This window comes from Nannobrachium achirus, assembly GCF_963921795.1.
Source record: "Nannobrachium achirus genome assembly, chromosome: 16".
NCBI lineage: Eukaryota > Metazoa > Chordata > Actinopteri > Myctophiformes > Myctophidae > Nannobrachium > Nannobrachium achirus.
This window is the reverse complement of record NC_137823.1, coordinates 53,596,348-53,623,185: the sequence shown is the minus strand read 5'-3', so window position 1 is coordinate 53,623,185 and position 26,838 is coordinate 53,596,348. Positions and strand designations below refer to the sequence as shown.

Here is a 26,838-nt window from a genome sequence, read left to right as displayed (position 1 = left end):
ACATTCTGTGCAGGTGATTATTTTTCCAAGTGTCAGAGTTTGGAAGCACTCGTTTTCAACAACACAACATCCTGCTGCCTCCTGCATTATGTGCAAATTAGAAACAGGTGGTATGCAGGACCGTTGAGTGATTTGCGACTAGCACTTCCAAACTCCAATGCTCCATGCTGCTTAATGTTTTGCCACTCAGTTTAGATTAGGGGGGCGGGTCCCAGTGGACATGCATACCCTCTATTGGCGAACATTTTACGGAAATAGCAGATGATCAGCTATTTTGGCCAAAGACATTTGGTGTATAGGGAAAAAAGGTGGGGGGCTCCGACTATACAATCCGACGACCCCTGGAACACAAAGTACAGTATATGGGGTTTAAGTGGTTAACTCCCTATGTAATCCCTCCTTTTCTCTCTGTCTCCTTTTTCTTTCTTTTGTTCCTTTAACCCTCGACAACCTCCCCCCCTTTCCAACGCTCGTCTCTCCTTCTAACCCATGGACGTGTTTCCTCAACTCCTCTCTTGTCACTCTGAATACCACTCCATCTCAGTCACCCTTTCCATCATCACCATCATCGTTCTCTTGGAAAGTGATGTTGTAAGCTCAGCTTGCATCACTTCCTCTAGCCCAGGGGTCTTCAACGTTTTCAGGCCAAGGAGGACCCCTTAGTTGAGAGAGAGAGGCCAAGGAGGACCCCTTAGTTGAGAGAGAGAGGCCAAGGAGGACCCCTTAGTTGAGAGAGAGATGAAGCAACCTTTTTCATTGTTTCCATATAGTTTCATTGTTTGACAGCACAATCATCAGTGTATTTTGGATTCGTGTCAATTTGTGTTTTCAGATATTTAATCACTTGAACCGTCAACACTTAATACATTTGACTTTTCGCTCCGTACTAGTCTGCTCTTTTCCCCCTCCAGACTGAACCTCTTGGCCGAAAATAGCCGATCTACAAGCTCACAACGCCTCGCAGTAGATCTGCTATTTTTGGCAAATGGTTAATATAAAAAAGGAGGGAAAAAAAGTTTCTATCACACAAAGATTTGGAGTACCACAGCCATTTACAATATGCTTGTGCGCCTATACTGCCAGGAATATTATTAATTTCCAAGTTATGAGTACAGAAACCCAGCAGGCATAAGTATGATTGCAGACTGTAGTACACGTACTATACCACTAGAGAGTGCCCAACGATTAGGTCTTCCAGGCTGGACCATGGGCTGGACCAGCCGGGACCATAATGGCCGCCTATGGGCGCCGCCATTAGGGGCCGGTCCGGGCGAACGGGAGCGATCCTGGACTCCGTGCGCGTCGAGCGCACGCCATGTACAATCGTTTTTGCTCCTGGGTGACCACTCTGTCAGCCCAGCCACTTTTTTCCGAATTAAAATCCGTCTAAATATGGTAAAGTTTGATAAAGAAACGTTAGCTTTCCATGCTAAAAAAAAGGCCTATGCTATGTTATGGGCAAACGATTTCCGGGTTACGTCATCGATGATGTCATTTCCATCGCAGAATCATTCTTTAGACTGAAATGAAGCTAGAAAGGTCAGTTTTTGCTCTAAAAATGTCAAAGAAATACCCAAAAAATCAGAAAATCATCAGCAAGGCGATTTTTGGCGATTTGGCTGGCTAAGAGTTAAGGACCCCCTAGGGGCTCCGGAACCCCTGTTGAAGACCTCTGCTCTAGCTCCATTTCCTTCCTCTACTGTCTTTCCTCCCTCCTCCACTCTCTGTTCCACAATCGGGGTTCCCACACATTTTTACCAATGAATTTCCAAAACTTTTCCAGAATATTTAACTCAATTTTCAGGACTATATAACAATCATTCAGTGCAATAACGAGTCTCTTACTCCTATGTGCAATGCCCAAAGACAGACAGCGTAGATAAAAAAAAGTGTGCACGCTGCAAAAGGGCCGTGGCGTGCATGCGGATCATGCACGATGGACACGCACGTGCCCACGTCAAAAGGTAAGACAATCGTGGCAGGGAACCCTCAAAGTCGAGTTATGGTGGCAGTAAAATGAGATCAATAACCAAAAACAATCCTGAGACATTTTTTCCAGGACCTTCCAGGACCCTTGATCAATTCCAAAACTTTTCCAGTGCTGGAAACATATTTTTCTAATTTCAAAATATTTCCAGGAATTTCATGACCGTGGGAACCCTGCCCAATTCCCTCCTCTCCTCTTCATCCATCCCTCTCTCTCTCTCTCCTTCCTTCCACTTCCTTATCTTTGCCCCGAGAACAACCAGAAGAGTCCCATCATGAACCCATTTAGGCCTAGGATTATTGACTACTTTAACCATTGAAAAATAGCAGATCTACAAGCTCACAGCGCAGCACCGAGTGCCGCGCTGCGAGCTTGTAGATCTGCTATTTTTGAAAAATCATGATTTTTCTTTGCAAGTCTTTGAATATATCTATTTAAAAGCAAACATTTGTAAATCAAATATTTGCTTCTGGGGGGTCCCTGGAGCAACATATTTTGAGATGGGGGTCCGTGGCTAAATAGCTGAAATTTTGGGGGTCCTTGACATGAAAAAGTTTGAGAACCACTGATTTAGAGGAAGGATTTAGAAGTCGGGTCAAAGATCGGGTCAAAGATATTCAAAGACTTGCACACATTTTCACGTTTTTTCAAAAATAGCAGATCTACAAGCTCGCAGCGCGGCACTCGGTGCCGCGCTGTGAGCTTGTATATCTGCTATTTTTCAATGGTTAAGGCATAAAATAGTGGTTAAAGTGGTTAAAATCTAACGCGACTCGGGCGCGTTCCAGGTACTTGAGTGTTAACCAGAGACACACTTTACAGTTCAACATAAAGCACCATAAAAACATACATATCTGAACCAGATGCCACGTCTCTGGTGCAACGCTTGTGGTCTGCAGCTGCAGACAACTTGTCTCGCTAATGTGATTGGAAGCTATTCTATTGTTTACTTTCACAGATAACTCGCTCCGCCCACAGATCTCTCTCCCGCTCTCCTCTGATCTCCGGCCAGACAGAGACAGCGCTGGCTTCAGTCAGGAAAGGAGAAAAACGGGGCCGTTTATGTGACAATCACTTTCGGGCCAGTCAGTGTGACCTGAAGAGTATAGCATCAAGAGAGAGAGTGAGAGAGCGGAGGAACAGAGAGGGGGTAGATAAAAAAAAAGAAACGGCTTACACTTCAAACTCGTTCTCCTTCAGGATCTCCCTGAATCTCTTCATGAAGATCTTCTCGCTGTCGGTGGAGGTGACGAAGCCGCGGTCTGGAACAGAAAAGGGACATGTGCCATGGTGTTATGTTCTTCTTTAAAAATAATAATCATTTAGGACAGGGGTCCCCAGAGTTACTACAGGGGGTCCTCCAAATATTTGCGTGATAGAAACGTTCTCCTTTTTTATATTAATCACTAGCGTCCATATTCTGAGAACTTTAGCCAAAAATAGCAAATCTCACAACACATCGTGCTGCGAGGCGTTGTGAGCTTGTAGATCTGCTATTTTTTGGCAAAGAGCTTTGTTGTAGAGGGGAAAAAGAGCCCACTAAGTACAGAGTGAATGGTTATTGACGGTTCAAGTGGTTAAATATCTGAAAACACAAATTGACATGAATCCAAAATACACTGATGATTGTGCTGTCAAACAATGAAACTATATGGAAATTATGAAAAGGTTGTGGGGGTCCCTGCTTCATCTCTCTCTCAACTAAGGGGTCCTCGGCCTGAAAACGTTGAAGACCCCTGATTTAAGAGTAGCCTCACCTTGCGACTCGGGGGTTTCTATCTGGGAGGCCTGGTCCTTCTCTCTCCTCCTCTGCTTCTCGTCCTCCCAGATGGCCTGGAGGCCTGGGTTCCTGCCAATCTGATCTGCACAGACAGAGAGACACAGAGGGAGACAGAGGGAGATGGAGGGAGAGAGAGAGGGGGGAGGGAGAGAGAGGAGAGAGAGAGAGAGGGAAAGAGGGAGAAGAGTGTAGCAGAACAGTGTAGTCAACCAACAGCACCATCTGGACATGTAGACTTAAATTACTTGGGACTGAGTGATTCTTTGGGTACAAAGACTCTTTTTGGGTGTTTTTTTAATGTCTGATCAGTCCAAAAACTGGGCACAAGTCAGTCCACGGCATATTTCATTTTGAATAGCCAACCCTAGAAGATACACAAAATATCCATCTTGTGTGAGAGTCTGTTTTATTTATGTACTTTTTTGTTTGTCTAGTGACTTTTCCACATTAAACAGTGCTGCCCAGTCAAAGCTGGGCACCAGTTCAAATAGTGCGATCATTCCTCGTGCAGTATTGAGCCAGTACGTCCGTCAGTGGACAGATAAGGAACATAATACCGAGAACATGTGCTGCCCTAGTGCGGCCTCCAATGCCTTGAGGAACTGTTTGCTTATGTTCTACAGTTCCGTGCTTGCCTTGATGCAAATATTTAATTTAGTGGACGGAAAACAACACTTACTCCTTGGGGCAAAACGTGAATTAAAGTCCAAATCAAACATGCAAGTAGTTGTAAAAGCCGATTCACAAAAAATGAATTACACAACAGTTGTGAATTAACATCTGTCCATTCCACACCAAGCTTTATAACTATACTGTCACTGCATTGTTCTCCACTGTCATCCTATAGATGTGGTGTGGACTCCAATTGAGTTGCAACAATTTTTTAAAATATACATTTATAATTATAGCGATAGTGCTTCATGGGGACAGCTCTTTATTGAGTTCATCAAACATATAATTTTGCGAATGTCTGTCTGAGTGAGTGTCTGTCTGAGTGAGTGTCTGTCTGTCTGTCACAGCGTTTCTCCTCAGTGGCTGGAGCAATTGATCTGAAATCGCATCACCATCAGCATATGAACACACCTGACATAACTGTGAAGCCCGTTTGTCACTTTCACAAATCATATGCTGTATATTAGCATTTTTATGGTGTATCTATATCTATTCTGCATCTAGCATGAGGCATATCTATTCTGCATCTAGCATGAGGCAACATGTTTAACCAGCTCTGTGTGTGTGTGTGTGTGTGTGTGTGTGTGTGTGTGTGTGTGTGTGTGTGTGTGTGTGTGTGTGTGTGTGTGTGTGGGGGGGGGGGTCTGGCCCTGTTACAGGTGTTGTCCAAAAATCATGCAGATAGGTACACAGTATCTCTGTAGCCATTAAACGAAACGGGTATTTCTTACATTGATGCTCCTACATATTAAGAACACACCTGACATAACTGTGAAGCCCGTTTGTCACTTTCACAAATCATATGCTGTATATTAGCATTTTTATGGTGTATCTATATCTATTCTGCATCTAGCATGAGGCATATCTATTCTGCATCTAGCATGAGGCAACATGTTTAACCAGCTCTGTGTGTGTGTGTGTGTGTGTGTGTGTGTGTGTGTGTGTGTGTGTGTGTGTGTGTGTGTGTGTGTGTGTAGGCGGGTGGGCGGTTGTCTGGCCCTGTTACAGATGTTGTCCAAAAATCATGCAGATCGGTACACAGTATCTCTATAGCCATTAAACGAAACGGGTATTTCTTACATTGATGCTCCTACATATTATCATGCAAGCACCAGTTAAAGTTACTTTCCATCCCTCATATACTGTGTGCACAGTGCACACCCCATAACCCACACACTGCACATCATTTCGGAGCTCATATCTTTGAACGGGTAAGGGCTATCATAAACTAAGGGCTATCATAAACTCATGAGTTATCCCCCTTGGGATAATAAAGGTATCTATCTAACCATGTTCTACCAGAGAATTGTCATTTCAGTCAAAATCACAAAGTTTTAAACTGCACGCTGCAGCAACCTTTCTGTTCAAAGTGCCGTTTGAGTAATCCAGTAGTGTTCTCTCATAGTGTAATCTAAAACACACGGAGGTGCACGGCAACGACCCTGCTCTATCTCAGTGTTTAGCAGTTGTCAAGAAGATGCGGAGGGAGACGTCCGAGTGAACAACTACAGAGAACTAATAAAGATGCTGCGCAGACATTCTGCAGACTGCAGCGAGATGCATAATTAAACAGGAAAGACTTTGCACACGGCTTTGACAGGTAACACCGCTGTCTGCTTTATGTTCCCTGCCCCTCCTTCCTGTCCAGCCCAGAGAAAACCTCCCATTCTGAGTGCCTCCAGTGGCAGGCTCTAGCTAGCAGCTTAATCACTTAAACCCTATACTTGATTGACCGGAGTCCTTCAGGGCTACTGGGCTTCTATACTAGTAACTTTCCTCTTTTCGCTCTACATTCAATATCTTCGCAGATTCTTTGTCGACTGTTTCCCCCACAAAACGGATCCGCTGGGGTTTAAGCGGTTGAGGACCTCCCTTCCTCCCGGAACCGATAATGATAGAATCGGGGCGGATATGAATTATTTTATATCCGCCTGTGGACTCCCGGTGGCCAGTCAAAATGTAGGTTGTGTGGGGTTGAGAGAGAGGGAGAGAAAATGTGAAGTTGCGGTATAGCTGTGAATGCAGCATTGCACTGTACTGAATACACAGTTTAGGTTATTCGTCAGTGATAATGTATAAAAACTAAGACTTTTGGGTTTTTCATTTCTTGATGGCTTTGATTGAATTTCTGGATGGTTCCGGGAGGATGGTGAAAAACGTTATGCATGAGCCACAGGACTCACGGGACTCCTTTTCCCCTTTCTGGTTCACCTCTCCTCTTGCTGACAAGAGGTGCTATTAGGTACAGAGTGAGTGAACCGTGTTTGCTTTGAGTAGGTAACTGATCTGATGTGCAGAGAGAGAGAGATGCTGAGAGAGGGAGAGTGAAAGTGAGAGAGAGATATACAGACATACTGTGTGATGGTTACTTGTTTTTCTTTTTTCTTGAGCTCAAATGTTAAGAATATATGTACAGTAGATAGGTTGTTTGGACAGATGCTAGGTTTGAAGTTTACCTTCTCTAGTTGCTCTTAAGCACTACATTGGTCTTTTCACTCTACATGTGTGACTATTTACATTGTTGTTTGTCGACCTACTCTGATCTCGCACATGTAAAAATCGCTCTGGCTAAGAGCGTCTGCAAATTGTGCTAAATGCCTTAAATTGTAAGTGTAAATTGTAACTTCACAGGCAACAGGGCTGGCAGAGGATGGCAGGATAGAAGCGGTTTGAACTCACTCACATTCATCTGAGCGTGAGGTGTTCTAAGTAGTACTTACTGTACACACACCTCACGCTCACTGTACTTTTAAGTACAGTAGGGCAGATTCAGCACAGAAGCTTCCTTCCCCTGTGCCAGCATGAGTCACTCACAACTCTTGTTAGGGCCTGTGAAAGGGATTCGTAGATCAGGGTGTGTTTGCGTGGAGGGGGTGAAATGTACACAGATGCCGGTTTGCAGCAACCGCCTGCATAAAAAGCTCTCGCTTCGTGTTTTGTTGACTTCATGAAAAGAGAGATTCAAGTGCACACATACATGTCGTCGTTGTCGAGCGTAAACCGCGTATCTCCAAGTTTCAAATTTGTACGTTCTTTCGTCAAGTAAAGCCCTGCTTCATCATACAAGGCGGTCGCACAAAAGTAGTGAAAACAGCAGATCTACAAGCACACAACGCCTCTCACTTTAAATCATTTTTAAAATGATAAATGCAAAACGAACGGTTTTAGACATACAGGGTTTTCACCCGACAACGACGATATAGTTCAATTGTTAGGTTTTATATTTGGGGAAAAGTTGAGTAAGCGTGAACATCCTGCTTCGGGCGCCCATTCTTCCAACAGACTCGTACCTGGGAGCTTACTGGCTCAACGGCAACTCAGTGGTGGTCTGTTCTCCATGCCTTTTCCTAAACACGGTTGAGGGATTTTGGGTCACAACAAGCATCGTTTCTCCAACCTCTTTAAGCTACCAACCGCCCAAGCTGACAGTCCTTTCCATCTTCCAAACTAACTTTCATACTCTTAACTCTGCCTCCTGGCTCACCAGAGCCAGCAAAGTCAGAAGCCTGAGAAAGTATTCACAGCCCAGGGCCTTGTTATGCTGCTGCTTACTCTCAATTTCCAGGCGGTTGAGGATGTCTGCAGCCACAGCGTCAGCCTCCAGCTCACAGGTGCTCTGCTTCTCCACTTCTTCCAGCACAAGAGAACTGTAGGGGAGACGGGTGGGGGGGTCATAAAGAAAAACACGGTGAGATATCACGACTCAGTGGAGCAAGACCGGGTTGGTCCACACAAACACACACATCAAATTAAAGTGCAGCGTGCTGAGAGAGAATAAAGAGGGCCAAAGCCCAGCTAATAGGTCATGCCTGTCCTCATCTTTTGAAAGCATGGCGATAAGAAGAAGCTCATTAAAACAAACTTTTCTTTTTTAGAATTGGAATAATAAAATAGAATACAATAAATAAATGTACGCAGTAAAAGTATACTGTATGTAATATCATACACAATGTCAGAAAACCCACAGTCCGTCACCACCTTAAAATAATGGTCTAAAGGTGGTTGCACACTGCACTGCGTGTTTTCGTTGCGTTTTGGAAATCCGAAAGCCGTAGGCCAGGGAGAGAGAGAGGAAAGAGAGAGAGAGCAAGGTACTCAGTGCGACAGCTGCGAAAATCGGACCCTGGTCCGAAAATAAATACGAAACGGGCGGCAGTGTGCAAACGTGATTGACATAAGGTGAGGTTGATATTTGTATTCACGCGCTCCGAAATTCACTCCGATATTCGGCCCGAAAAACGCAGCAGTGTGCAAAGACCGTAAGTCATATTTCCAAGTAAAAGCAAACTAAAACATGATAAACTGAACCAAATATAGACTTATTAAGTCTTTGTGTGAAGACTAATTAATCTCTTCACACAAAAAGTTTAAGACAATAAAAAAACATATACATATCTATCCATCCATCCATTACAATAAAAACATTCTTGAAGAAAATCGTTTCCCTCATTTTACTCCATTGCCGTTACTACAAAGAAGGTGATGACTAACTAGCCTGGCACGGCCATCCCGAGCTACGTCATCAATAATGTGCTTCCTTTCTCTGTTTTGCGAGGCTAGGTGATGACAAGCTCCTTAACCTTCCCTTACACAGGTGGGGGTTCCCAGCTAACAGGAACAGCTGTGCCAGCAGCAACAGGCGCACGCAGAGCAACGTGCGAGGAGGTGGATGAGCAGGTGGACTCAGGGGCGTCACAAGGGGTAGGGAAGTGGGACTGAGTTACTAGGGCCCAAGGTGGTGGAGGGGCCTTAATTATTTTATGCTTTAGCTATTGAAAAATAACAGATATACAAGCTCACATATCTGCGAGCTTGTAGATCTGCTATTTTTTTAAAGTCGTGAAAATGTGTGCAAATCTTTGAATATATGTATTTTTTTAAGCGAACATTTGTGACTCAAATTTTGCTTCTGGGGGGGTCCCTGGAACTCAATATTTTGAGATGGGGTTCCGTGGCCAAATACATACCATTTTGGGGGTCCTTCACATGAAAAGGTTTGAGCTCCGCTGACATAGAAACATAGGTATAGGTAGGTAAAATATTCAAAGATTCTCATGATTTTTCAAAAATAGCAGATCTACAAGCTCGCAGCACGGCACTCGGTGCCGCGCTGTGAGCTTGTATATCTGCTATTTTTCAATAGTTAAAAGCACAGGGGCCCCCGCAGTGAATCCTTGTACCCAGGGCCCAGAATTTGGTGCGACGCCCCTGGGTGGACTCACCAGGGTATGGCGTCCTCGTCCCAGCGAACGAACGTGCCACCCAGGCTGCTGCTGTCGTGGATGTTGGAGGTGCAGGGGCTGCTCTTCCAGGGGCTGCTGGAGGGACGACCGCCGGCGGCCGGGCGCTCCTGTGACGTGGCCGCCATGCCATCTGGAACACACAGTTCACACGTTATTATTGAGACTGTAGGACCCATTTATTGCCAGACCCATGAAATGGGTAGGCCTACATAAGCAAATGTCGGTCCGGGTTTTCTATATAAAGGGTATATATGATGATGACATGATGATGACATGCCTACAAAAGGCATGATGTCATAAATGATGATGACAGACAGCCATTTCAACAGTATGGGTCATAGAAAGGGATTGGCAATGTATTTCCCACTTGGGTTTTCACTATCCATGGATGCAACTGATGACAGGTTCCAATTGTCATCAATATCCTCTGACATAATGATTATCACTAATGTATATAGATCAAAAGATGCTGGGACAGAATTTGTTGATACTTTATCCACTTTCATTCAGGATAGGTCAAAAATCCATGTATTCATGGGAGATTGTAATTTTTGCCAAAGAGATGAATTTTCTCATCCAATCAAAGTCTTTCTGGAAGAAAACAATTTCACAGTTGGATTTCATCCACCACAACCCAGTCATATTAAAGGTAGATGTTTGGATCAGATATATATCCGTTTCCCTGATCATGCACTTCAATATCACTCATCTCTTAAAGTGTGTATATATAGTGATCACGAACCTATTTCGATAAAGTTTGAAATGGGTACTTAAATATATGTTCATGGCTGTCTGTTTTTTTTTTCCTCAAACATTTTCTTTTCTCAAATCGTTTTTTCTCAACATTTTTTTCTCAATAATGTTTGGATCAGATATATATCCGACAGCCTATAAATGTACCATTAAATTTATAGGCCCAGAGGGTTGGCAGAACCGGGGTCTGGCACAACCAGGTTGACCTGGTCTAGTTTAGTATGAAAACCTGCAGATCATGTCCGTCCGACTGCGTCACGCCTCATGTCATGCCTCATGTTACGCTCCATATATGGCCAAGTTTCCTGATGTCATCAATATTAAGCCCATATCTGGGAATGCCCATATATGGACATATTGTGTCAGTCTCATGATAAACAGTGTGGTTGTCGCAACACGAGTCACACTTGCAAATTATAGTTCTGTTCTTGTCCCTTTTATGCTCATATATTGTCCCTTTTATGCCCCTGATGTCATCAATATTAAGCCCATATCTGGGAATGCCATGTTGTCATATTGTGGCAGTCTCTGTTGTTTCAGCGTGGGGCGAGGTCGCTTTTCGCCCTTAGGGCGTATTACTGGTATAGACATCACCTGTTAACGCATGTGCTTTCACAATGATGTACACAAAAATACAATACATAAGAGTTGGGAGTAAATTATTAGTGCTCCGAACCCAGTCTAAATAAAACAATACGTTTCTTAAAATAATGAAACGTTAATGTTCTGGGGTTAACATGTGTCTAGGTGAGAGAATGCATTCCTCTCTCTCCTTGGCTTGTAGGAGACACAGCGTGGGAATGCTGATAGCAGGACAGTGCAGGGAAGGCACGCACGGAAGAGTGAGCTCTAGATAAGATTTGATCCAGGAAGGAACAGCACGACACCTGCGATCAGGGGCGTCACAAGGGGGGGGGGGGGGGGAGTGGGACTGAGTTACTAGGACCCAAGGTGGAGGAGGGGGCCTGGAATTATTCTATACTGTACTTTAGCTATTGAAAAATAGCAGATATACAAGCTCACAGCACGGCACCGAGTTTTGAAATGTCGTGAAAATGTGTGTAAATCTTTGAATATAGGTATTTTTTAAGCGAACATTTGTAACTCAAATTTTGCTTCTGGGGGGGTCCCTGGAACTAAATATTTTGAGATGGGGCTCCGTGGACAAATACATTACATTTTGGGGGTCCTTCACCTGAAAAGGTTTGAGCACCACTGACATAGAAACATAGGTTTTTCAAAAAAACCTTAGAAGCATTTGAAATATTGACTTGCACAAAGTACCCAGGGCCCAGAATTTGGTGCGACACCCCTGCCTGCGATTCAGTGAAGGGCATCTCTGACACCATCACTGAGCACCCAGACAGAAATGGGAAACGGGCTACGCTTTACCAACCTGCTCATCAGGAGCAGCTACAGTAGGGCTTCAGTGTGTCGCTTGCTGTTGATTTTTCAAAAATAGCAGATCTACAAGCTCATAGCGCTGCACTAAGTGATGCGCTATGAGCTTGTATATCTGCTAGAATCAGAATCGGCTTTATTGTCGCATCACAGCTTTACAGAAGTAAAGAAGTGGGGGAAATTTGTTTGTGCTGTTTTTTAATAGCCAACCAATGTTCTATACCAGGGGTCTTCAACATTTCAGGCTAAGGATCCCTTATTTGAGAGACAGACGAAGCAGGGACCCCCACATCCTTTTCATAGATTGTATGTATTGTTCCATACAGTTTCATCGTTTGATAGCACAATCATCAGTGTATTTTGGATTCATGTCAATTTGTGTTTTCAGATATTTAACTACTTGAGCAGTCATTACTTAATAACTTGACGTTTTACTCTGTACTTAGTCAGCTCTTTTTCCCCTCTACACCAAACCTCTTTGCCGAAAATAGCCGACCTACAAGTTCACAACGCCATCTGCTATTGTTGGCTACAGTTCTCAGAATATGGATACTATAGGGTTGAAGTTGTTAAAGATTTGGCGGACCCCCTGTAGTAACTCTGAGGACCCCCTAGGGGTTGAAGATATACAGTATATAGCTCAAATCTAAAATGACGCAGGCACTTTCCCCGCATTGAATCGGTTAAAGTTACAAGAGCGCGGCAGCGGTCAGCACGAGGCCCCATGCTCATCACATTATTTCAACATGCAGAATTTGGAAGCAGTACAACATAACAACCTTCATATAAAACACTTCCTGGCTATCTATTCATCTCCACCGAGCTAAGCCTCTCTCTTTTTTCCTACCATCTCAGTGCTCTTTTGTCATTCCTGCACCTGATCCTCGATTACAAACCTGCTTCAGAGGTTTGAGATTGAGCCTCAAGTGGGATGGGGGGAGGGGGGGTGCAGCATGACCAGATGTACATACAACAGGGCAGTTTTGTTCTCTTTGGTGTTTCTGGGGGGGGGGGGGGGGAGCATGGGATTTAACTCTTTCCATTGACCGGCATGAGGCCGGTAGTGTGGATCAAACATGAGAATGTTTCCTTTGTCGGGGGAGAGTCAGGCATGAGGAATCTGAAGAACGTTATTAAAAAACTTCCCTAAAATACTGAAGGGGATTTCCTGTCTCGCTGCACACTCAATTCATTAACACCCTGAAACATTATGCTGTCCTGCTGGACTGGACAGTTCCTGGACAGTGTATGCATGTGTGAGAAAAAGAGTGTGTGTGCGAATGAGAGCACTTATTCACGCGTGTCATCGGGTGTGTGTGTTTAAAAAACCCTGGGATAGGCAAGAGGCCCAATCAGGCATAATAAGCGGAGGTACGTGTCCAGGATTACAATGGCATGCCATGATCAAACAGAGCTGGCTACCCAAGGGTATTTCCGCCCGGGGTTGGGAGGAAGACGAGATCTCTTTGCAGGGGGGGGAGAGGTCAATCTCAGCCCAGATCTCAAGTTAAAGCTCCTGCTCTCTCCTACAGACAGACAGAGAGAGAGAGAGGCCCTTGGTGATGGGATTGTGGGTTCACTGTCTGCCTCTGATGAAGGTAACCAGTTAAACCCAGCTTTTCCTTCTCCTTTCCTTTCTTGAGCGTTTCACCTGCACTCTGGTCATTAAGACATGCCTTTCACATCTTGTAGAATGCATCCTCAACACTAAAGAACTGTGTGGCATTCAACTGTGGTGCAACACACAATTCAATTAACCACACCAAGTATATACACTTCATTGACGAGGGGTCCCCCAGGGGGGGTCTGCACTTTGTCCCCTCTATTCCCTCTACACAGAATCTCTTATAGCAAAAATCTACAAACTTTTTTGCCAAATGTTTGGCGCAGAATAGGGACACGCGGTACATGTGGTTAAATAATGTAATGATCAGAGAGATGTGATCAGTACTGTACATTTTACAATCAGGAAAAATATACTCTTTCATGTACATATCCGGCTATTCAATTATTCAGCACCCATATTCTGCACTGCTACAGAGTTTTTGTGCTTACCCGACTTTCTACTTCTCATCTTTAATATTATCTTTATTTTTTCATTAAATCCAGGTAGCATTATGATTATTATCACCTTGCTGTTATAATATTGCAATCGTTATTGTTAATAACAGTCCTGTGAAGCGTGCGTGCCACACCAACATTTCGCATTTGCTTGAACGAGTACAGTACGTGACAAGTAAACCGCCTTTAATCTTCCAGAATCTATACGGTAGTTGCATTGCTAAGGAGAGCTAAAGCCTCCCAGGAGACAGGCAGCCCATATCTTTATGCTAATGCTTCCAGTCTTCATGCATGCACCCAGATATATGCGTGTGTGCAGTAGGCAGCGCTCCGTTCCCTGCACAGACCAATGGGAGTTGAATAAGCGAGCTGCGAGTCGGTACTGTGTTGCCCAGAACTCGACATGGCTCTGTTCTATATCAGTGCCGGTACGTTCTGTTCCCTCTGGAGGCTGCAGAGGTTCAGTAGAACATGAGGGGAGAGCTGCCGAGTGTCTTGTTACCAACACTACACTGTAGAGCTCCTGCTGCTTCTCGCTCCATCTTCAATACTTCTTTTCCACCACACCTACTGTAGGTCTTTCTGTGGATGGTTTTCAGTGATTTAATCCAGTGGTTCTCAACCTTTTCATGCCGCGACCCCCAAAATAATCATATTTTAACAAGGGACCCCCCCACCCTGACAAGCACTAAGAGTTGAGGCATTACATTTTGTATAACACGGTTCTATTGTGGAAATAGCAGATCTACATGCTCGCGACGCGAGGCGTTGTGAGCATGTAGATCGTCTATTTTCACAATTTCTGCCTCTAATATTTGACAATTTGGCCAAGTTTAATTTGTCATTTTAGAGGAATTAAAAAGTCCTTAAATTGTAACTTAAATATATACACTTAAACTTTGTTGTTTTGTTTACTGTTGAGAGAGAAAACAATGTTGCACATTACGTTAATCATCTGGGGACCCCCCAAAATAAGGGCATGCCATATATTTCTTTCAATATTAGCAAGAATAGCAAATCTATAAGCTCACAAGAACATTGTGTATTGCAACGTGTTGTGAGCTTGCAGATTGGCTATGTTCACTATTCACGGTGGAGTATACAAGTTACCTTAAGTGCTTAACTACATACAATAGCTGTCATGAATCGGGGGTGTAAACGAAGGACTTTGGGTCATGGATGAGAGAGAGTCAAGGTATGGATATGGATGTGGTGGCATAAGGCAGAAAGACAGGGAGGAAGGGAGAGGAACATTTGAACAATAGAGTAATAGAAGCAAGAAAAAGAACAGATCGGAAGAATGCTTTCGAAAGAGAGGTTGGTTGCAAGGCCAAGGTGAGATGCAGGGAATTGATCCAACCCAACACAGAGAACACAAACCAAAGAGAGGACAATGGACTGTGGAGGAGGCCAACATCGCCCATGCTAGCCAGCAACCAGAGCCCCAGTGTAACACGGCACAAACAGACCATTTGCTGCTTTATACACAGCAAAATACAGCTGGTTCATTTATCTCTGGTGGGAGTGTGAAAATGGGGCCCAAACATAGCCGTTAACCACAACAGGGCACAGCCAACTTGGGCTAAACCTTTCACTCAACGTGAAAAGATGTGAACATTATTAGTTTGTCACAAAAATAATTTTGAATGTATGGCCCCGTTCTCCACTGAACAGTGAAGACCTCTCTTCAAAGGTCCATTCATCTTCTGCGCTACTCAGAACGTTGCGACTAATGATGGCAAAGAAATATTGATAAACGGTAGATGTAACTGTTCACTTCCTTAACAAATACATTTAAGATTTATTGTTGGCATTTTATGCTTGATTTCAGAAAGGTCAGTGTGTAGAGGAACAGGAAACCAAGGGTAAGAGGAGAGACAAAACTCGGTGCGTCGTGAGCTTGTAGGTTTGCTTTTTTTGCTCACTATATTAAAAAAGAAAGAAATAAATTATTTTAAATAATCAATTAGTTTGATTAACAGTTAGATCACCGTTCCATCACAGTGTAGTACAGTGTCTGTCCAGTCTCTTCCTTACCTTTGCGGTGGCTCCTGCGGAACTTGATGGCGCCCAGGTTGATGAGGTTCATGCCGTAGAGGTTGTAGTCGATGAAGAGCTGCAGCAGGTAGGGGATGTGGCCTTCATGGGGCTGGTAGCTCTTGTTCATCACCGCTCCACTCTGCAGCAGCTCACACACCCTGGGAACAAACCAAAGAGCATGATTCACACTCTTGTAGGGCTTGTAGGTCTGCTATTTTCCACATGCAACAGAGCATACATTAGGCTTTAGTGTTCATATATATATATTTTTTTTAAGTAAAAAATAGTGGAAATAGCAGATTTACAAGCTCACAACGGACGCATTGTGAGCTTGTAGATCAGCTATTTCCACTATCAATGTTCTTTTTTAACTCATACCCTGCCAAAAAAGACGTTTTCTATAATAAAAACGTCTTTTTAACTATGGACCTCCCTGCCAGACGTCTTCTGGATGTCTTTTTTTTTTTAAATAATAAAAAAACCTCCAACAGTGTACTAGGCATGATCGAGATCGCGAAATTGCATTTTTAACCCCCATACCAACCCCATCTTTCAAACATGGCAGCCATGTTTGTTTACATTTGAAGAAAACATAAGGGCTGCCTTCTCCTGAATGCCTGAACGGATTTCCAAGCGGATTTTTTTGTTTGAAAGCTGTGAAAAGCATGCACATGCATAGTGCATGATCTGTGCACGAATGTGTGCACCAGCGTGCACACTATTTTTTTAACCCTTTGTTGGCGAACCGGCAATATAAGAGGTCCCACTTTAAATATGGCACCGACTGAGTTAAGTATTAAGTTGTCAAATATGTCAGTAATTTCTTTGTATATTTAGGTTATGTGTCATATCTAACATGTGCAAATTTAAAGCCTAAAAGCCAAACAGAAATGTAATTGTCAATGACAAAAACACACTTAAAACGTAAATCGCAAATATTTGAGTGACAATTAATCGTCATGTAAAATGTCATAATCGTGACAGCCCTAGGAAAGGCTTAAAAAAGGTCAGTCGATATTTTAAGACGGGATGACAAAAAGGACCTTCAGGTGAAAATCGTAAAGCGGTTTTCCTCAACAGTTGAGAGCCTCAGATTGCCCCTTTCACCTCTTTAGAACGTATGGCCCCGTTCTCCACTGAACAGTGAAGACCTCTCTTCAAGGCTCCATTCTTCTTCTGTGCTACTCAGAACGTTACAATGGCAAAGAAATGATGGCAAAGAATGATTGATAAACAGTTGATGTAACTGTTCACTTTCTTAACAAATACATTTAAGATTTATTGTTGGCATTTTATGCTTGATTTCAGAAAGGTCAGTGTAGAGGAACAGGAAACCAAGGGCAGAGAGAGAGAGGACAGACAAGACGTTTGGTCCGATTAAAACCCCCTTCCCGTAGCTGAGCCACCAGGCATCCCCAATTTAGCGAATGGTCTGGGTAATTCTCCTTTCCTTTTACCCTCGTGTCTCTCGCACCTCTCCCTCCCACCCTCCCTCTCATGTACTCTCCCCATCCTTTTCAGCCTTAATCTGTCCATCTCGCTGCCTCCCTTTCTCCCTTTGTTGATTTCTCCATCTCTATCAGTATCCCTCCCTACCACACCTGGCCAGTTTCCCCGCTGTTGCTCCATCTTTCTCAATGCATCCTTTTTTTCCTGCTGCAACCCCTCCCCGTTCTATTTCTCTCGCACTGTTCCTTACGCAAAGCCTTTCTTTCTTCCAATTCCCGTCCCTCGTTTTTCTACCAGTATCAATTCAGCCTCACGCAGCTGCTGCTCCAACTGATATCTACCGACAAATAAATAACCAACTGTCTCTGTCTGTGTTATCAGGCACACACACGCACACTCACACACACACAAATAATCAGTACAAATGAATACGTGGCAATTGATTTCTGTTTAGTGAGCTGGAGAAGGACTGGCGGCCATCGAAACAATGGGGTTCCAGGAACAAGGTTTCTACACTGCATTCGAGCACATCATCGATCCGGCAGAAAGCTCACCTTTTCACCATCTGAGGGTTGAACAGATAGATCTTCATGAACTGCTTCTCTTTGGCATGGTAACCATAGAAGGGCCTGGAGGACAGGGATAAGAGTGGTACAGAACACAACGTGCAAATTAGAAGCAGAAAACATCACGTATAGTTCTCCTGTAGACACACTTCACTCTACACCTTTATTGATTCCCGTCCCCCCATCTTTGCAGCTCTCGTCTCTGACACATGTAGACTACAGCACACTAGCGCTGGGGTAATATGGACAAAATCAAACTATCACCAATATTTTTGATCAAATACCTTGATACCGATATGGTGACTTTAAATAGTAAAACAATGCAATCCACAAGCTCACGTGCGACAAGTTGTGAGCTTGTCAATCTCCTGTTTGGACAATTTTCAAATGCCCAAAATATGGACGCAGGTTTGAACCCAATTAGACCTGTAAAGCATCTCTGTCACTTTAGATTCTAACAACTTTAACTTTATTTTATACTTTCGCTATTCAAAAATAGCAGATCGACAAGCTCATAGCGCGGCACCGAGTGCCGCGCTATGAGCTTGTAGATCTTCTATTTTTGAAAAATCACAGAAACGTTGCAAATCTTTGAATATATAGATATATATATACATTTTCGTGGTGTTACTTACATGCCTGAGACCAGCACCACCTTGAAGACGTGCTGGGCGCTGGACGCAGGGTTCCCCATGGCCACGTTGAGCGCCCGGTCGATGCTGAAGGCCACCTGGCGCAGGTAGCGCTCCGTCTCCTGGCTGTAGCCATCGTACGGCACGTAGATGTAGGGGAACACGCCGTGCACGTGGAGACACGTCTTCTGACCTGGAGGACGGAGGACAGAGGAAAGAGCAAAAAGGGGTTACGTTTTTTTTGTTTTTTGAAAATATCGTCTTTAGGGTCGTTAGGGTTTATTGGGGAGCACAGAGAGAGAGGACAACGGGACAAACTGTTTGCGGTATTGTTCAGTTTGGTTGATTGCAGGTGTGCCGTTTCAACTCTTCAGTATGTACTGTATGTACTTTTCCGGAACATTTTGAGCTTATTTTTGCAGAAACTCGCAAATGGCAAGAAACCACTCCATTCCCATTGAAAGGCCGAATCCACCTTCATAGATAGATTTAAACTTCAAAGTCAGAGGAGGTCATAAAAATAGCAAATCACCTGAAGAAAAAGGCACACTTGTATGTAATATTTCAATATTCAATGTCTTTTAAAACATGCACAAAATGTACATATGACAAAAAATATATCTTTTATTAAATGCAACGTTTCGGTCACAGAACGTTGCATTTAATAAAAAAGTTTTTTTGGCAAGTGCAAGATGGTGTGCGGGTCATATGTACATTTTGTGCATCCCTGCCTACGCACCCATCTCTGAGCTTACAGGTATATCAGGTGTGCATAAGACTCAGTTGCATAATATTCAATGTCAAAATCAGAGCGCTAGATGTAGACACAGTTCCACACAGCCAGGACATCCATGGGCATGTCTATGATCCCATAGTCCCTTTGTTAACCCCAACCATGGAGAAACATATGGCAGAGGGAACATAATGCTAAACCCCCCATGAAATAGGCCAAAAACAATTGGCTCGCGCATTAATCCCACTCAATTTACTAATCAGGTAAGTTCAGAGCTACTTCACGCTGGGTCCAAAGTAACTCCGCCCTCCGATGCCACATAAATCAATCTGACATTCACGCCACAACTCATTCAATTAATGGGTGACACACAGTGTCCTCATTGAACTAGTATGCGCGCACACACACACGCACGCACACGCACACACGAGATGCTTAGGCCTAAGTCGTGAAGACTTTTACAGAGACCATTAAATCCAGTGACAGGTCCCAATTGAGATAGATGGTATGTGGTGGTGGTGGTGGGGGGCAGAGGGGGGGAAGGGGTTGGAGAAATCAAGCAGGGGAGAATCATCAGCGATGAGGGTCGTCCAGAGTAAAAAAAATAAACTCGCCGTCCAAGACGTAACGCCGGCGGCGCGGTGCGGCGCGGCAGCCAGGCCCGGGTGGGCGGTCCGGTCTCTCCTGCTCAGGCAGACGGATGAGTGCAACAAAAAGCTTGTGAAAAGAGGCACGAGGCATGATTCATGACGGCAGAGCACACACAGTGTTGAGGCAAGCCATTAGCTAAATAACTAAATGGGCAGAGGGCATTATGGGTAAAATGAGACAAGCGGGTGTGGAGGAGGAGGGCCCAGAGGAAGACTGATGGGGAATGAGGTCATCTGGTGGACAGTGAGGTATTATGAGGACAGTGCGTGACATCATCCTTCCATGACAGGCAGGCAGGGAGACGTAAAAGCCCGATTCGCAGGCACGTGCACACATAGACATCAAAGGGGGCTTGAGCCCCTGCCCTTTTATCCGTCCGTAAAAAGTGCCCCCTCTAGACCACGAATGCAGTTTTTACTATGGTGAAAGAGATGCAAATGCCCTCTTTCCATGCCATACCCGAAGGCAGCGTTCAAGAGAATTGCCTTGTTCAATCTCTCCTGAACTTGAATGCAGCATTTCTTATGTTGAAAGAATTGCCCTCACTGTCCAGAAATCCACACCACATCTCCAGTATTGCTTTTTTTATGCTTAGTTTAGTGTGTTATGAAGTACCGAAAATAGCCAACCTCCAAGCTCACAATGTGTCGCAGCTTGGAGGTCTGCTATTTTCAATATTTTCACCACAAGGCCCTTTTAGAAATTTCAGCCCCTGCCTCTCTAACATTCTCTGCACGTCCCTGCCGATTCGTATTTCATACGGTGTCGTGCGGATAAAACAGCCGACCTACAAGCTCACAATGTGTCGCAGACGCGACGCATTGTGAGCTTGTAGGTCGGCTGTTTTCGGTGCGCGACGGGCGGCGGGTTAGTGCTGAACCATCATCTTTTAGTGTACTTATTTGATATGAAAGGATGTATGCTGTCCAGTCCCCCCCCGGGGCAGTTGTCTAAAGCAGATGATTAGATAAGCCAAAGCCAAAGAGACATAAGGCAGACAATGTCGTGGCCTTACACCAGCGGCGGGGGATTGTTGTGGGTTCACGGAGTGCGGGCTCATGGCGACTCGGCGCTGACAGGAGGGGTCATCCGAGGCTATAGCAAGCGTACACTGCAGTCTCTCGACATCGTGCCCGGGTTCATGCCACCCCCAGGGGCGTCACAAGGGGTAGGAAAGTGGGACTGAGTTACTGGGGCCCAAGGTGGAGGGGCCCCAATAACTTTATCTATGTGAAAAATAGCAGATACAAGCTCACTAGATCTGCTATTTTTGAAAAGTCGTGAAAACGTGTGAAAGTCTTTGAATATATGTATTTTTTAAGCGAACATTTGTAACTAAAATTTTGCTTCTGGGGGGTCCCTGGAACTCAATATTTTGAGATGGGGTTCCGTGGTCAAATACATACCATTTTGGGGGTCCTTCACATGAAAAGGTCTGAGCTCCACTGACATAGAAACATAGGTTTTTCAAAAAACCTCAGAAGGATTTGAAATATTCAAAGATTTTCATGATTTTTCAAAAATAGCAGATCTACAAGCTCGCAGCTGTGAGGTTGTATATCTGCTATTTTTCAATAGTTAAAGCACAGGGGCCCCGCAGTGAATCCTTGTACCCAGGGCCCAGAATTTGGTGCGTCACCCCTGGCAACCCCGCTCTGCATCGGTGTGTGTGTGTGTGTCGGAGCGAACCCAGCCATTTCCTTACACATTATTGCCCGGCGGCGGGCCCGTTTTGTCTCACTTAATCGCGTTACGTAAAAGGATAACGACGTCAGGCAAAACTCAATCAGGCAGATCGGAGGTGGAGAGAAAAAGGCAGCCCTTCTCTCCATATGCTGTGGTTTCAGCCAGGTCCAGAATTCTGTTCGTTGCTCGGTCATGCACAGTGCACACCAAGCCCCCAGAACCCAGGGCTAGATTTGAAGCAACCCCGATGGTGGCCAAAGTTGGAACTGCAGCCTAAACGCGAATTTTGGCCCCGCCCCCTCCACTCCAGACAATCCTTCCTCTGAGCGGAGAGCAGTGTGACGTCATTTTTGGCCACTAGGTAGTGGCCAATTTCCCCCAGAATGCACCTGGATTAGCTACATGCTAGCATGTAGCCGTTGCTTCAAAACGCCACTGAGCACTTGCATTGAAATGATAGTGGGGGCGGGGCCGGTCCGCTCTCTATTTTATATATACTCTATGGTGCACACCTTCCCTTCACACACTCTCTCTCCCTCTCTCTCTCTCTCTCACACACACACAACTCTTCTCACACAATTATATAATAGCTATACTGTAACAAAGGGGGGAAATATATACTGTATACCAGTGTTTCTCAAACTTTCAAATGCCAAGTTCTCCCCTTAACTCTTGACAGTGTACAAATGTAACCAAATGGACCTGTTAGGGTCCATTTGGTTCCATTTGTACCCTGTCAGAGTTACAGACTCGTATGGCTCAATTTTAGACCCCGCTAAAGGAACCCACAGAGTCCCTGGAATCCACTTTGAGAACCACTGATGTATACAGTACATATATATTCTTTGATTAATGTGAGATTGTTTGGACAGGGGGGGGGCAGTGTTGAGCAGGATGCGGGGACCTCTTGGAACGTGTCTGCACATGCCCAGGCCATCCCATCATCACTGCTGCTTGATGGGGCTTCAATTGAGGAAAAGATTTTGGGAGGAGGGAGGCTATGGCCATGCTCATCAGCCATTCCCAAACAATCCTAACCCATGCCCATAAACAAAAACACACAGACATGACAAGCAAGCAAGCAAGCGAGCGCACTCTCACACACACGCACGCACGCGCCCGCACTCCCGGACTTCCAACTCCTCCCATCGACCAAGCCAGTCACACACACACACACACTCTGTATATACCACACCCCCTCCCATTTTGTGCCATCCTCCTAGTATTATGGTATGACAGATGCTGTGTGCAGCACACTGTCGCAGTCTCCAGGGCCCAATTGTGCGATGGCTGGCCCAAAACGCTCGTTTCTGCACTGAGAATATGTATATAAAAATGTCTCTCACCTCCTCACTAAGCATCTCTATGTATGAAGCTGCTGATTGCTGCCAAAGTGAGCGGGAGCCGATCAGAGATAAGATAATGAGGACACCTACATCATCTTCACACCATGCATTGTTTCCTTCTCCTGGAAGGAGAGGGTGATGATGATTCTATGAAAACAAGCCCAAAAGAAGAGACTATTGGGCAACATGAGATGTGACGCGTTGTGAGCATGTAGATCTGTTATTTTCAAAATATACAAATGTGGTACAGGGGTCCCTGGCACAATATATTTTTAGATGTGGGGGGAGTGGTCCGTGGACAAATGCATATTGATTGAGAACCACTGGTTTAAACAACAAACGAACCTACCAACATTTATAAGCGACTCTACAGAAAAACAAGACCAAAGTTGCTCATAATAAGCTGACCTTGCAACACTGGAGAGAGAGGGGCGCAACGTTATCACCAAACTCACCGTTCTTCTAGGCCAGGGTTTGAGGGTCTTAACTCTTAAAGGTAATACACCATGAAATTTCACTTTTCCTATTTTAAAACCTTTTTTTGGGGGGTCCCACTAGCACCTTCTATCCTCACAAAGTCCCATTTCTGACCGTTGTTGTCTTTCTCTGGTTTTGGGAAGGCTGAGGTTAAAAGCATCCCACGGGTTCTATTTGCTGCCGTCGATGACGTCATCGACGGCCGTTTTTGAAGATTTTTTTTTTTTTTTTTTCAAAAAGGGGTGGCGCAGTTCAGGCCAAAGGTGGTACTGCAGCTGAAAATGCTCTGAGAGCCATTCAAAAATGAGAGAGGCTCTCTATTTAGGAGTGGTAATTTAGCCTCAAACCTTTTGAAAAACGTTTTTGGGACATAAACAATATGACATAAATACTTTTTAAATGCATGGTGTATCACCTTTAAGCACACTGTATGCTTTATATAGACCCATTTCTCAGAGTGGCAACCATCACTGCGGTGTGTGTGTGTGTGTGTGTGTGTGTGTGTGTGTGTGTGTGTGTGTGTGTGTGTGTGTGTGTGTGTGTGTGTGTGTGTGTGTGTGTGTGTGTGTGTGTGTGCGTGTGCGGCTGTGCATCGACACCCTAACTACACAGCAGCAAAGGTCTATACTAGGTAATGTAGGCTAAGAGAACTACTTAACAAAACAGAAAACAAGACAAGACAGTCCTGATGTGGATCAAAGGAACAGAGCTCTGAAGTGGAACTATACCCGGCTTGGACAGTGTGATAACAGCGTTCTATATGAAGGGACACATCCTCCTAACCGCACCGATGCAGGACTGGGGCAGAATGGTGAAATTAGCTTTGCCAAGCGGTACTGAGAAACAAAAAAAGTATTTTTAAGTAACACCAGGTTAAACAAAAATTGAAAACGATAAAATTTCGCTTTGAGATCGCTTGAAGCCCAATTTATACTTTGTCAAGCAGCAACGAGGTATTAATGAGGTATTAATGAGGTATTAATGAGGTATTAATGAGGTATTATCCCCGGCATTGAGAAGCGACAAACTGGAACACGACTTTATAATCAGGTGGCACGGTCTGCTGCGTGTGTGTGTGTGTGTGTGTGTGTGTGTGTTGCATAGACTGTAAAACAATGTGGACGCCTGGGGCGCTGGCGCAGCGGTCCAGGCACCTAGGCTCTAGTGTAGCCCGACAGCGTGTCTGTCGTGTCACAGGTTCGAGTCCTGATTCCGACGGCCATTGTTGCATCTCCCTCCCAGGGCCGTTTTTAGCTATAGGCGGCCACCTAGAGCGCCATCCTAGAGGGGGTGCCGAAATGGAGGGAGTGGACCTAAACCAGCTCCAAACCGGCCCAAAACCGACTAAAATCACAGTAAAACCCGCAAAAAGCGTGCGTGTGCACGCGAGTGAAGAGAGGCGCATTCAAGAGAGCTCGCCTAGAGCGCTGATCAGACACGCTACGGCCCTGGTCCCTCCCCATCTCTCTCCCCCATTTCTTGTCAGCATACTGTCTATCCCTTTCAATAAATGCATAAAAGCCTAAATATATGTATTTAAAACATATATATATATATGGACGAAGGAAGCCCTATTGGTTTCCACAAGCCCGTTTTTAAGCAAATTCTGTCATGAAAAGAAACTGGAAACGACTGCTATGCTAAGGACTGTACACACGCCAGGTGTGTGTGCGTCTGTGACACTACCGGGTGCCACACAAAGGCTGCCAGCCACGTTGGCAGTGAGGGACGGCTACCAAGCACTTGTCTCTCTTCAGCCTGCCATGTCAATGTAGACACACACACACACACCACAAGCCGCCAACGCCGTCTGTGAGTCTCTGCTGCTAGTTGCTAGGCAACAGCACCGGCAAAGCACAAGCCCATGACAGACAGTAGGGAGAAATAAACAAGGGCTTCTTTCCACCCAGCTGGAGAGAGAGAGAGAGAGAGAGAGAGAGAGAGAGACACACACACACAGACAGACAGACAGACAGACAGAGAGAGAGACAGACAGACAGAGAGAGGGAGAGGGAGAGAGAGGGAGAGAGAGAGAGAGTACATAAAAGAGGTGCGAGCCAGAAGGAGATGAGAAGAATAAACAGAAGACAGCATGAGAGGGAAACAGAATAGTGAAAGTGTCTGTATGCGTTTGTATGTGTGCGTGTGCGTGCAATGCATGCATGCATGCTTGCGTATGTGTGCGTGCATATCTGTGTGCGTGCATATGTGTGTGTGTGTGTGTGTGTGTGTACAGGAGGGAGAGGCCGTTCACATCACAAGAGGCACAGAGATGGGGGGGATCCAGTACAGAAACACGAAGAAGCAATAGAGATAAGACGTATTGGGAGGTTAAGACAGAGAAGCCATTCATGGTTGAAAACTGAGAGGTTAATTTTTGAGGGGGAGGGGGAGGGAGGTAGTAGATCTATGTGTCTTGCATCCCTGATGCGATACGGTCTGATGCAGTATAGTCATGGTGTAGGTGTACTGTACACTACAGGCTTGACATTAAACTCCAATCTCACGGGAAAAACTCCTGGAATCGCATTTTGTGCTTTAATTTTTCATACGCTTGCTTCTTCCACAAACCTGCAGGTCTACTGTACAGTATGTACAGTACAGCCCCTCCCCACTAGCCTTGGCCACAAGCTTCACAGCGTGCAGTTGGACAGCCTTCGAGATTCTTCAGTTAATCTCGTTGAAACAGTGCTCCACCGCCACATTTGAGGATGTTGATTTTTGACATCGACTACAGTATGTAAATCGATGCCAAAACATTTTGATTGCACGCGCAATACTGTCTGAAAAAAAGCACATTTTAATGTGTTTTTTTTGCAGAGTTAAATGAACACAGAGGATTTGAATGTGTACCTGCCTAGAGCAGTGGTTCTCAAACATTCTCATGTCAAGGAGGACCCCCCTCAAGTTGATACATGTGAGGCTGTGGACCCCTATTTGAAATGTTGTTGTACCAGGGACCCCCATAAGAAACGTTTGCTGTTAGATTAGATTTAGAACGGATTTCCACAGTACCTCTGTCTGAACTGTAGGTGGAGAGTGAGAAACCTACAGTCTGAATAGTTATTCTCATATATTCTCCCACTGATCCCAACATCTAGCCAGTGAATTAATAGTGAAATTTACCACTTTCAACGTGCCGTGACTGCCGCCCCTATTTTGGGCATGTCTTTAGAGGCAAAAAATAAGTACAGAAAGGGTTATTAATGGCAGATCTACAAGGTCACAACGTGCCACAGCGATAAAACGCTCGCTGCCTTTAAGAGAGTTGGGACAGGATTTATTCGCGGATGGATGGTGATAGTGGAGTAGGAGTCCCGTGCTGTTATTGTCCACGGAGTTCCCAGGCACACATGAAACT

At 44.8% G+C, this 26,838-nt stretch overlaps 1 protein-coding gene across 1 annotated transcript in view; it reads right to left on the bottom strand.

Annotated features, from left to right (window-relative positions):
• Positions 1–26,838, bottom strand: part of rev3l (REV3 like, DNA directed polymerase zeta catalytic subunit) — a 115,979-nt gene that overhangs the window by 52,051 nt on the left and 37,090 nt on the right. The window contains exons 2-8 of the mRNA XM_080745163.1: positions 18,588–18,777; positions 17,941–18,015; positions 15,935–16,095; positions 9,662–9,812; positions 7,992–8,086; positions 3,745–3,849; positions 3,165–3,249 (exon numbers count right to left, since the gene is read on the bottom strand). Of these exons, the coding sequence (XP_080601289.1) occupies positions 3,165–3,249; positions 3,745–3,849; positions 7,992–8,086; positions 9,662–9,812; positions 15,935–16,095; positions 17,941–18,015; positions 18,588–18,777 (862 nt within the window). The remainder of the gene's footprint in view (positions 1–3,164; positions 3,250–3,744; positions 3,850–7,991; positions 8,087–9,661; positions 9,813–15,934; positions 16,096–17,940; positions 18,016–18,587; positions 18,778–26,838) is intronic.